Genomic DNA, 12160 nt, shown 5'->3' with positions numbered 1-12160 from the left:
TGAGTTACTAGTATTGATCATTAATAACCAATAACAGTGATAATAAGGGTCAGTGTGACACTAGGGGTCTAGGCTCTGGACAGAGTTCCAGAAAAAAAGATGTCCCTCTCCCGGATGACTATATGTCTCCAGCATCATCATTCGCTGCCTGTAAAAATATTTGTGGTTCCCTAGGTCCCCCTGCAAGGGACGCCGGGCTGGGCTGGGAGCCATCCTCATACTGGCTTGTGCTGTCTGCAGTGATTAACTTTTACGAAGCTTTTTTTGGGTTCGTGCTAATTCTGTGTTCTCAGCATGCTTCAGCCATGGGGGAAAAACCAACACAGCTTCTATCGCTGGCCTCCGCCGTGTCCTCTGCAGAGGTTTGTGGTTGATCATTAACTCGTGGCTTCTTACTCAGCTCGTCAAGCAGAGCTGGCCTTCAGAAGTGATGGCTCCCGTGTAGACATTCACTTGCTCATCTCTGAAGCTAAATTAAAAGGCAGCAGCCCACACCTCCACTGTTTCCACACTTACTGTCAGCAGATGGTCCTGCTCCAGCAGACCACTGAAGACCCTGGGGACAGTAGTGGGATGACAGGTGTTTACTTAAAAAAAAATAAAATTAAAAGATCTGCTGGCAGTATCAGGTCACAGACGGCAGCAGAAAGCAAAATAAATATCCTTATATTTTCCCAGTTGGATCCTGAGGCAAGCCCTTGGGTGAAGTACCCAGGCAGAAATCTAGTGGTTAGGAAATGTCTTCCCATCCGTCGTTACAGAGTGTCTGCATTGCAGAGCGAACGGCTTTTGGTGTTAACAGTTCCTGCAAATGAGGCTGAACTGTGGTTTTCAGCTATCTGAGCCGCTGAAAACCAGAATGGGCACATCTGGAAAAATACATCACGAAGTAAAATCACCTCTTAAATAAATACCTTTAAACATCTTGCATTTTAGCCCCCGCTTTCTGAAGAATGGGATGATGGCTCGCCTGGATGTGTTATCTGGGTTTGAGGTTAGCCATGAAGACACATGGGCTGCTGCTGGGGCCGCAGACACAGAAGAACACACGGGCAGACTCGACTCATGAGAGAGGATCAGCTGAGATGGGGGGACCACTGGACTCGCCCTGATCCTGACAGCTTCTAAGACCATTGTGGTCCTGAACACAGTTTTCATGCCCACACATCTTTGTTGGGAGCATCCTCCTTCTCCTTCTGCCCCACCGCTGGTTAATTCCACGTGCCCTCTTTCAGGCATCATTTCTCTTTCTGCTGGCCACTTTCACTGTGCATGCACCTCTTCCACTGGTGGATGATGGCGTTATGGGACAGCAGACTCCTCAGTCTGTGCGCAGCTGGAGGACAGGGCTCTGCCTTCCAACTGTTACGTCACGGACACGGACACTTTGCTGGTGCACGACCATGGTGAGCAGCAAGCGTTATTCGTCAAATGCATGAATTAATGCAGAAGTGATGTTTCTGAGCTCCTCTGCCACTCACAGGCTGTGTGGGTTCAGGGCACTGGGCAGAATGAGAGCCTGCCATTCCTCTAGCACTGCTGCCTGCCTTCCTCTGGCAAGGACAGACATGAAGTAAACACGTCTGGTTCTGATCAATCATAAGGACCTCTCTCAAAACCAAAACAAAGCCAAAATAAAATCAAATTAAGTGCTAAGAGCAACAAAAGGAACATCTCAGCCCTGATTCTAGTCTGATTACTTTGAAATGATGCAGAAATGCCACCTTCTTGGGCTGTGTTGGCTCTCCAACCACAGGGAGACCAGAGCACCCCGAGCAGAGGCACTGTGTAGAGAAGGCTCTTATTGCCACAGGAAAAAGGCGGCTTCTGCTCAGAGCTCGCTGGACCTCAGCATTCTGCAATGCACATTAATCTAATTTTTCATAGTTTTCCAAATCCATCGTATTGTTAAAATTCCAGGCATCTCACAAGGTGGTCTTAGCAAGTGTGTAAGCCCTTCTGGGCCATGCATACTTCGGAGTGGCTCCACTCTTGGCTGAGTCCTCTGTGTTGGACTGTGTCACCTGGGGGTTCGGTGTGGAGAGACTTCTCTTTCCTCCCAACTGCAGCCCTCAGGGTCTCCCATCCCAGGCTGCTGCCCTGCCCACCTGCAGCTCTCCCTCTAGCCCAGCAATCCTGGTTCTCCATTCTCCCAGGCATCGTCTTTGGAGGAAGGACTAGAGTGTGAGAGCGAGGAAATGGAGGGGCAAGTCTCCCTTGACAGCTGTGACTCCTGTCTTGAGAGTCTCACTCATTCATTCACTGATTCACTCACTGACTCAGTCACTGACTCATTCACTCACTTATTCACTGACACACTGACTCATTCACTCATTCATTTGCTCATTCACTCATTCCCTCACTCATTCACTCACTCCCTCACTCATTCACTAACTCATTCACTCACTCCCTCACTCATTCACTCACTCCCTTACTCATTCACTCACTCCCTTACTCATTCACTCACTCATTAACTCCCTCCCTCCCTCATTCACTCCCTCATTCATTCACTCCCCCACTCATTCACTCACTCATTAATTCAGTCACTCACTCATTAACTCACTCTCTCCCTCCCTTACTCATTCACTCCCTCATGCATTCACTCCCCCACTCATTCACTCACTCATTAATTCACTCACTCACTCATTCACTCACTCAACTCACTCATTCACTCATTCACTCCCTCCCATTAACTCACTCTCTCCCTCCCTTACTCATTCACTCCCTCATGCATTCACTCCCCCACTCATTCACTCACTCATTAATTCACTCACTCACTCATTCACTCACTCAACTCACTCATTCACTCATTCACTCCCTCCCTCACTCACTCACTCCCTTACTCATTCACTCACTCCCTCAGTCATTTACTCACTTATTCACTGACTCATTAACTCACTCCCTCACTCCCTCACTCATTAACTCACTCACTCCCTTACTCATTCACTCACTCATTTACTCCCTCTTTCCCTCACTTATTCATTCACTCACTCACTGACTCATTCACTCACACATTCACTCACTCACTAGGGATTCATCAAGTGCCTCCTTTGAGCCAGGCCCCGTTTTAGAGCCGTGGGTTACATCTCTAAGCCACAGATTCCTGATCTTGCAGCTTACATTCTAGTGGCAGGAGACAGGAAATAATAATAAACATCAGAAACACACGTATTATGAGGCAAGTCAGGAAGTGGTAAGGGATACGAAAACAGAGCAAGGCCAGGGGGCAGGGGTGCTGGAAGAGGATCTACAGTTTGGAAGAGCTGCAGGACAGGTCTCAAAAGACGATACTGAATGGAAGACTGGAAGGTGGAGACAAGTGAGCCCTTGGGGGACTTGGGCACGAGGGGCCTGGAAAGCCAGACCAGCTGGAGCCAGTGCTGGTGGGGAGCCTGTTCCATGGAGGCATGGGAAGGAGGCTCCACGAGGATGGGAGGGGTGACGCGTGGCTGTCCCGACCACTTTCCTGTGCTTTTCCATCTGTCCCCAGCTGCATCCTCCTCGTCAGCACAGTGTCCTCCTGTGACATGTGCAGACCCATCTGTCCACCGCCTTTCTCTGCCAAGTCATCACAAGCCCCACGGAAGCAGGACTTTGTTCCATCCATGGCTCTATCCCCAGCCCTGGAAAGTGCCTGAGATTGGGATGCCCAGCAGAAAGGGGTGGGTAAATGGAGAAGCAGATCATGCAGGGAGGAGCTATGTGGTCCCACCTTGACCACTGGCAGGTGGGGGAGGGGATGCAACATGCTGTGACCCCCTGAGGGGCAGGCGTCGGGGTTCTGGGCATGGTGCTGTGCTAACCATCCACAGGCTAACACCCAGGTCCATTCTCCACGAAACAGGCTTGTCTGAGATCTAAATGCCATGTAAGGTGAAGTCTCCATAGAAAATATATTCCAACGCAGAGTCGACTAACAGTGACCTTAGGTGTCTGTCTGTGAGGTGAGCACAGCCTGAGCTTCTGATAAGCCTAAATTTTCAGGGAAGCTAAGTAAGAGATTCCAAAGGGAGGCCTTGGTTTTCATTTCTTGGAGGTCCTGGTTGGGAGGCACAGATGTCCTGAAAGTTTGCATGCATCTCTCTAATCTTATTTTTGAAAAGAAGTCTAATCTTACAAAAGTTCTTTAATCAGAACTGTCAAACCAGGTTTTAAAAAGTTATCACTCTTTCCCAGCTTGAGTGCTTTGCTGGGGCTCAGGCTGAAGGAAGAGGAGAGTCGGCTGGTTTCATCCAGCACTGGTATTACACATTCCCAGAGGAGAGGTCTGGGGCTGCAGGTGGGGCCCACCTGTCAGCCACAGGGGCACCTCTTCATGAAATGTGTGGAGGCCCCAGACTCCATGAGGACATAAAGAAGAGAGAGGAAAGGGAAAGCAGATAATAAACTCTATACCATAGAGGGCATTTACATCTTAAGAAGTATTCCATTAAAATCCTTTGAGGTTAATTTGTTAGGTCAGGAAAAGAAAATCCCAACATAATTGTTTTTGTGTTAACCCAAAGGAAAGAACTGAAAGCAACTGATAGGAAAGGAGGCATTGCCTTCCTCAGATGGAAAGAAGAGCCTCCGAGTTTTAGCTGCGAGAATTCCCTGCGTGGGCGATACATCAGACGCTGACAGCTTCACCACTTGGAGTTGGTGTCTTGGCAGAAATAGGCAATTGACATTTGTAGCTTGGTGAAAAGTGAGATACGAGAACTTCTTAGACAATGTCCAGCCTGGCCCAGAGAACCGGAAATGGCGGCTTTACTAGTAACTCCACTAACAGAAGCTCCAGTTTATTCTAACAACTCGACACTTTTTTGTTTGTTTGTTTTGTTTTTTATGTGACTTCCACGTGGCCATCAGCCTGACGAACGATGGAAAATGCAGTATCGAATCTGGGCCTGCCCAGAGCCCCAGCACTAAAAGGTCCTGGTTGAGCAGCTCATCAGGACTTTTGCCTGCTCGCCCTTGGGGTTAGAAGACAATCGCTCCTGGAGCAATCAGGAACGTGTGGGGCTTCGCGAGGCCGGGGAGTGGGTGCAGGGACGACAGAAACTTCGACAGAGGACAGAAACATCGACTTTGATGGGCAGAGGAGAGTAGGAGGAAAGCTGAGGGGACTTCAGGCCTCGAGCTGGAGGGAGGGGCACTCACACGTCGGTGCCTCCCAAGTTGCCAGCCCACTCAGCAAGGTCCTGGGAGCTCCCTGCCCGCAGGTGGCTTATCTGCATTCACCTCCGACCTACTTGTGACCTGGACACTGAGGACCCTTTGCACCAAGCCACATGTTCCCCTCCACCCACTTCCGTGTCATGCGTGTGCAGATGGGGACCGTGGCATGCAACTTACGTTCCAGTCTATGGTCACAAAGAAGGGATGGCGCTTCATTTCCTCCACTCCATCAATGCCAGCACCTGTCACAACACAAGAGGTGATCATCAGAACAAATCCAAGATGGGGTTCTCTGACAGTTTCCAATGCAGCAGTGTGGGGGGTGGGGGTGTGCAGAGGCAGGGCCATGGGAAGGACCCCATAGGCCGCTCACTCCTGCCCAGGGCACCTGCACACCTGCCGATGTCCCCAGCTCAGAAAGCCAAGATTCACCTCCGAGGGCTTGTGAGGCAGAAGTGGCCTGGGGTTGGGGTGGGCGAAAGAGATAGTAAAGAGAGGCATGGGACAGGCCAGCCAGGTGCTGCCTGCTACATGTGAGGGCTGCCTGGCACCCCCCTGTCACGCCCAGGAGCTTGAGGTGCCTGCAAGTGTGAGCACCAGGTGGACCTCCCAGGAGGCTGGAGTGGAAGGCACAGAGCAGAGCTGGCAAAGCTGCCTCAGGGATTAACTAGGGAGGGAAGAATTCCAGGAAATGAAAGGGGTTGACAGGACTGAGTCCCGGAAGAAGGCGGAGCCCAGCCTCCTGCCCACACCTGGCCACCCCTGAGCCTGCTCTGGGAGGTGACTGTTTTTACCTGGAGGCTACTTACAAATATCTCTGCTTTGTTCCGTTATTTCTACCTAACCTCCTGCCTTACTTTGTTGCTTACATCCTAAGGCCCTGGGGCAGAAAAGAGGGAGGGAGTAGTGGGCGGAGCACTGGGGGCCCTTTCGGGCAGCATGTTTCTCTAACGGTGGATACATGTCTACTCATTTGCCAGAAATCATCACTGTCCCTCAGAATGAGCCCAGTATGGACAAGGCCTTTAGTCAGTAGCTCAGATCATCGACTGCAGCAGCGCACCCATTCATGCAGGCACTGCTGTTAGGGAACGCTGTGGGGCAGGGAGTGAGTGGTCTGTGGAAACTTGCTGCAGTTTCTGTTCAGTTTTTCTGTAAACTTAAAACTGTTCTGAACACAAAGTCTCTTCATTCAAAACAAAAGGTCATAAAGCTCTAGGACTCTGTGTTTTCTCCAGGACGGGACGGCCGCAGAGGAGCCCCGCCTCCTGGGTCACGAGTCTGAGAAGAGGCGGGCTTGGCTGGAAGCAGCAGCCGAGGCAGTGGCTGGGGAATTCCTGCCAGCTCTGGGCCTAGGTCTGGGGAGGGTCTGATCCCTGGGGCCCGGCTCCTCTGTTCCGCAAGCTGTGTTCCTTTCCGCTGCCAACTCCTAACGGCCCACCTCCAAATCAGAGCCTCCTGTGCCATTCATGCCCCTTTGTGGAGCCCTCCTCACGTCCAGCTCTCACTCCTGTAGTTAAGGGAAGAGCGGGGCTGCCTGGGGATGCTGTGGTCAGCACAGGCGCGGTCCGGCCTGTCCTGCTGTGAAGCTGGACTGGGGTGGCATAGGTCACCGCGAGTCACAGGAGATGGCGCCATCATGGGCTGGACCTAGCCCGTGTCCTGACCCCTCCTACTCCTCCATTCCGTACTCTGGGCAGTGACGTGGGGGTGGCTCGGGAGCTGTGGTGGTCTCGGAAAGCCCCTCTAGGTGGTCAATGGTCCGGAGACAGTCCCCTTACCCTGGAAGCTTGGCCAGGGCCGTGGTGCTAGGAAAGAACCCACAAACTAAATGCCCCTGAAGGCACTCTCACAGCACTCTCAGTTTCGTGTTATTCACACTTTGACGTGCAAGTCCACCTACAAGGAATTAGAGGAAGGGCGCACATTCAGGAGTTTCTCCTTCCATGAGGACGCAGGCTCATAGGACAGACATAGCACACAGACATCTCAGTCATCCGACGCACAATCGCTGTTCCCATTTTACAGACGAGAAAACTGAGGCTGACGCAGGTCAGGTAACTTGTTCAAAATCAGACCAGAGGTTACGAGTTACAGGTACCAGGTGTGGAGGCACATCTCTGAAATGTAGCTGAGGTGCCCGACCTTCTGAAGTGTCTTTCCCCTGACTCCCTGTTGAGGCCTCCCCGGGTTCCCCAGTCTATCTCCTTTGTTCTCCTCTAAATCCTGAGCCCAGGGATCTGATCCCAGGCCTTTGCAATCGCAGCAGCTGGCATGAGCCTTCGCAGGCGCACCAATGGCTGCTGTAATGAAATTTCCAGAGGGTCAGTCTTCCAAAGAGCTCTCCCCATGCGCCCACCCTGTGTGCAGGCCTCCTTCGATGATGACCAGAACTCCAGGTTGAAGAGTCCTTCTGGTCATGATGATTAACAGGAAGACCTTCCTCTGAAGTGTGCCTCTGCCCTACTCTTTTGTTTGGTGACTGTTGGATGCATGGCCAGAAGGACTGTCAAAAGACTGGTGACTGGAACAAACAGTTCAGAGGCCCTGGTACATGCAGGGCTGTGGCAACTTGTGGGCTGTACTTCTTTGGAGGATCTATTTCACATTTTGTACCCGCTGTATTTCCTTCTTACTCATCATTTGCAAATATGGTCTGCAGGAGTTTTAGAAAGTGAGGCGCAGAGGAAATAGAGGTATTGGTATAACTACTATGTAACTGGTATGTGCTGGGTTTATCTGGATCACTGAAATCAACACATTTCTATCTTTACCTCCTTTCCCCTAAGGCAGTAAGATTTTGCACCATGTTCGTATTTTAAGGCCTCAGAAAAAAGAGTCGACCAGGGAATAACACTCTGGTTATTACTAAAAAATTACAGGTGTTCCAATTATAGGGGAGAAACATGAAATAGAAGGAGGATTTGTGCACTCAGTGCTTTGAAACCTGCGTCAACCCTCCCAGGGCAGTCAGGTTTATTATTTTCGTTAAAATAGGTGACTTTGCACTCAGCTCCCCTTTTTTATCTACACTGAACACACGGGACAAACGACAGTGAGTGGAGTTCTGGGCAGGGAGAATCAGAAAGTATCAGACTGGTGCTGGAATCATGGCTGACTCGTTATGGGATGCGGATGACACGCACTGAAGGTTTTCCTTGGTTCTAGAGGGCTGCTGCCACTCATCCAGATCACGAAGCACTGACAAGAACAGGGACAGAAACTGCAAACACAGAAGGCCGGAATTCCCTCCTGTTAGGCTAAGGGATTCGTCATTAAGTTCTTTAATGCAGGGTAAATAGGAGTTCAAGGTTCAGGGGAACAGAAGATTCAAGAATCATACTTCTTCTCTGTAGTAATAACACCTAATCTTGTTTGTTTAAATGGCTTGTGGTCTATCTCCAAATTGGGGCACCACCTAATGTGTTTATCTGGGTTGTGTCTCCAATTGCTGTGCTCTGGTTAAGGGTGTAATTCTGCAACCAGTTGGAACTCTCACATCAATGACTAGTTTTAAAGCACAGCGCAGTGCCTGTGAGAAGATTTATTTATTTATTTATTTATTTTTTGGGGGGGGACTCATTCTGTCACCCAGGCTAGTGTGCAGTGGCATGATCACGACTCACTGCAGCCTCAATTTCCCGGGCTCAGGTGATCCTCCCAGCTCAGTCTCCTGAGTAGCTGGGACTACAGGCATGTGACACTACACCAGGGTAATATTTTATATTTTTTGTAGAGATGGGGTCTCACCATGTTGCCTAGGCTGATCTCAAACTCTTGAGCTCAAGTGATCCACCTGCCTGGGTCTCCTAAAGTGCTAGGATTATAGGTATGAGTCACTGTATGGATGATTTATTCTTTCATTGCACCGATTCTATCCAGCTCTTCTACTTCATCTTTTTCACGAGGTAAGCCATTCATTTCATTGTGGGGCTTCTGAATTCTCAGTAGGTGATTCCCAAAGGGTTTTCGTATCTGCCAAAAATCTGTGCATTGTGTCTTTATATCTACAGAGAGCTTTGGGAGATGGTTAATTCATGGTTTGGGACTCCTTTGCAATATTTTCATGTTCGTTGTTTTAGCGTCACAGAAACCCATCTCCGACACTTCTGGGAACATTCAGTAGAAGCTTACCGGCTGCCTCCTGAGGTTTATTACATACTGCAAGCTTCTCCTAACTGGCCCACCATGTCCAGCCTATAACTGTCCGGGGCAACTGCCATGATCGATTTAAATACTAGGTCTGCTTTTCAACTTCTTCATCACTTACAGGTTATCTATACATTATTAGCTTAAAGGTTGTTTTTTATCTTTTTTTTTTCTTTGCCAATTTGAAATTTCATCTATTTCATGTTTACACCCTTTGTCAGAGAGTCGCTGGTGTCTCACAGGACTCAGCCGGTTGGGAGTCAGGGACAGGCTGGGGGCTCAGGGTTGAGCGGTGCAGGAGTGAGATCTCCAGGCAGGCCCTGGGCATGGGTCTCTCGCAGCTCCCTAGGGCTGGTTTCGGGCTGACCAGCTCCAGGTGAGGGTGGGACTATCGGCCTGGTCTTCAGCAACCATCAAAGCCTGGCTTATGACAGGCAGTCCCGGCAATGCCAGCGGAAACTGGGGTGAGGACCAGAATGGGCCACATTTGAAGTCATTAAAAAGACATCATCTGGAGATCAGTCCTGGACAGGAAAACAGTAACAAGAGCAGCGGAAAACCCTCTGCCCGTGCATGAGCTGTGGGCAGCAGGTGTGCTGTGAAGACAGCAAGCCCGGCTTAGGTGATGGGCGTTGATTTGCTGTGCTCTTTTTATGCTCATCAGCACTTCACATTCCTTTCTAACCTTTCCCTCACTTTAAACTTTCCCCTGGGAGTCTCAGAATATCTCAGCAGTTTCTAGGAGAAGCTACAGATGCTTATTAGGAATGAGCTAGAAAGCGGTCCGCTTTGGAAAAAAGGAAGATTTGGAGGTAGGCTCAGGAACTTGTATACTCACTGCAACTCCTCCTGTCCGGGGGAAAGTCAGGAGATAACGAACACCGGTGCTGAAAAGCCCAGCAGTTCCTGCTCTCAGCGCAGGATACATTTACAGCTGTTTCTAGACATCACTATGGTATAAACTTCTCTCAGAAACGGAAGTCACTTAAGTAATGAGAAGCAGCAAACACTACACCCATGGTTTAGCCCTACAAAGCCTGTTCAGCAGAAGCATCGCCCACATCTGCCAGCCTCTCCCGTCTCAGCCGGAAGCAGCGCCAAGCGCAGAGGGACCGAATGTCCTGCTGAGCCTGTCTCTGCAGAGCTTCATCCCAGAGCTTACTCCTGATGCTGCCTTGGTCCATGCTTACAGGGTGCAGTGCCGAGGGTGCTGGCCCGGAGCCCCTTTCTCACTCTTCTTTCATTCCATTCTTTGAAATTCCTGAATTTGCAAATCACTCAGAGTGGCCTTGCTGTTTGCTATCAGAGATTTCATGAGCACGAGGGCCACATTTTGGCTTCAAGGGACCCCAGAGCCTAGCCCACGAGCGAGGGAAGGCATGGGCCAGACTGCTTATCATCCACTCACGTTCGCTCCTGAAGAAAGCACCCAGCGTCTGCCCAAGAGCCATGAGAAAGGGGCAGCAGGTGATGCTGGTGACAGGTGGTGGCTCCAGCCACAGCGAGGTGGCAGCTAACTGCTAGGGGGTGGCCTACGGCGGGGCACGTGCTAGCACATCACATAGAAGTCTCTGGCATTGAACGTTTCTCCCTAAAACAACTTTTTAAAAACTGGGGTTTCAATCATAAAAATAATCCACATTGGCAGAAAAAGTCCAACTACTGGCATGAACGAGGTGAAAGGAAAAGCTCCCCTTCCGCCCGTCCCTCCAGGGAGAAGCGCCCGCTGTAACAGCTGCTTGCCTGTGTTCGCAGAAGTTTTCTTTGCCTACCTCCCTTGCTTCTAAAAACACAAACAGGATCATTCTGAACGTTCTGTGCTGCAATGCGCTACTTTTACTTAACACTTTGTTTTTATAACTTACACATCCTTCCATGATAGTGCATGCAGACTGATCTCACTTTTCTTTTTTTTTTTTTCTGAGACGGAGTCTCTCTCTGTCGCCCAGGCTGGAGTGCAGTGGCCGGATCTCAGCTCACTGCAAGCTCCGCCTCCTGGGTTTACACCATTCTCCTGCCTCAGCCTCCTGAGTAGCTGGGACTACAGACGCCCGCCACCTCGCCCGGCTAGTTTTTTGTATTTTTTAGTAGAGACGGGGTTTCACCGTGTTAGCCAGGGTGGTCTTGATCTCCTGACCTCGTGATCCGTCCATCTCTGCCTCCCAAAGTGCTGGGATTACAGGCTTGAGCCACCGCGCCCGGCCGACCTCACTTTTCGATACTCATACAGTATCCCTTGTGTAGACGACGGTAATTCAGTGAACTGTCCCTGGGTGATGTGGGTTTCAGCTTCTCCTCTCTCTCTGTGCACTTGTGTGAATGTATTTGAAGGATATATTATTGGAGGTGGAATTACTTGGGTGAGATGCATGTACTTTAGTTCTGTAGAGATTTTTCAGGTCGACTTACGAAAAGTGGGACAAACACACCCTTCACCCGGAAGCTGGGAAACCGCTCGCCCATCGCCAACAACGGGGGCTGCCAAACGTGTGCCTCTGCGCTGACTTTAACTTGAGAGGTAAACATGGCCTAGACCTCCTCGAAGATAGTAAGGACGTGAAATATCACGAAGAACTGTACAGGTACCGGCTGATTCGAAAGCACAAAAACATTCATGGAAAGCAACAAGTGGCACACTTTAAATAGCCCCTTCATAAGACAGGGAGGGCTTTAGGAAAAATCCTCAACTCTCACTAGATGTTTTGGACATGACAAGCAAGCATCTTATATTCCTTAAGATTGTGATTTTATGTGTGTGTGTGTGTGTGTGTATATATATATACAGTTTTTTTTTTTTTTTTTGAGACAGAGTCTTGCTCTGTCACCCAGGCTAGTGTGCAGTGGCATGATC

The 12160-nt window shown here is 50.0% G+C and overlaps 1 protein-coding gene across 4 annotated transcripts in view; it reads right to left on the bottom strand.

Moving 5' to 3' along the window:
* The window catches only part of RPS6KA2 (ribosomal protein S6 kinase, 90kDa, polypeptide 2), a 445332-nt gene that overhangs the window by 51732 nt on the left and 381440 nt on the right, over window positions 1–12160 (bottom strand). For all 4 annotated transcript variants that reach the window (XM_011934953.1, XM_011934954.1, XM_011934955.1 and 1 more), the window contains one exon: window positions 5338–5402. In XM_011934953.1, coding sequence (XP_011790343.1) covers window positions 5338–5402 — 65 coding nt within the window. The remainder of the gene's footprint in view (window positions 1–5337; window positions 5403–12160) is intronic.

Source organism: Colobus angolensis, unplaced genomic scaffold (genome assembly GCF_000951035.1).
Source record: "Colobus angolensis palliatus isolate OR3802 unplaced genomic scaffold, Cang.pa_1.0 Scaffold14, whole genome shotgun sequence".
In the NCBI taxonomy this organism is placed as follows: Eukaryota; Metazoa; Chordata; class Mammalia; order Primates; family Cercopithecidae; genus Colobus; species Colobus angolensis.
This window is presented reverse-complemented; position numbering and strand designations above follow the sequence as displayed.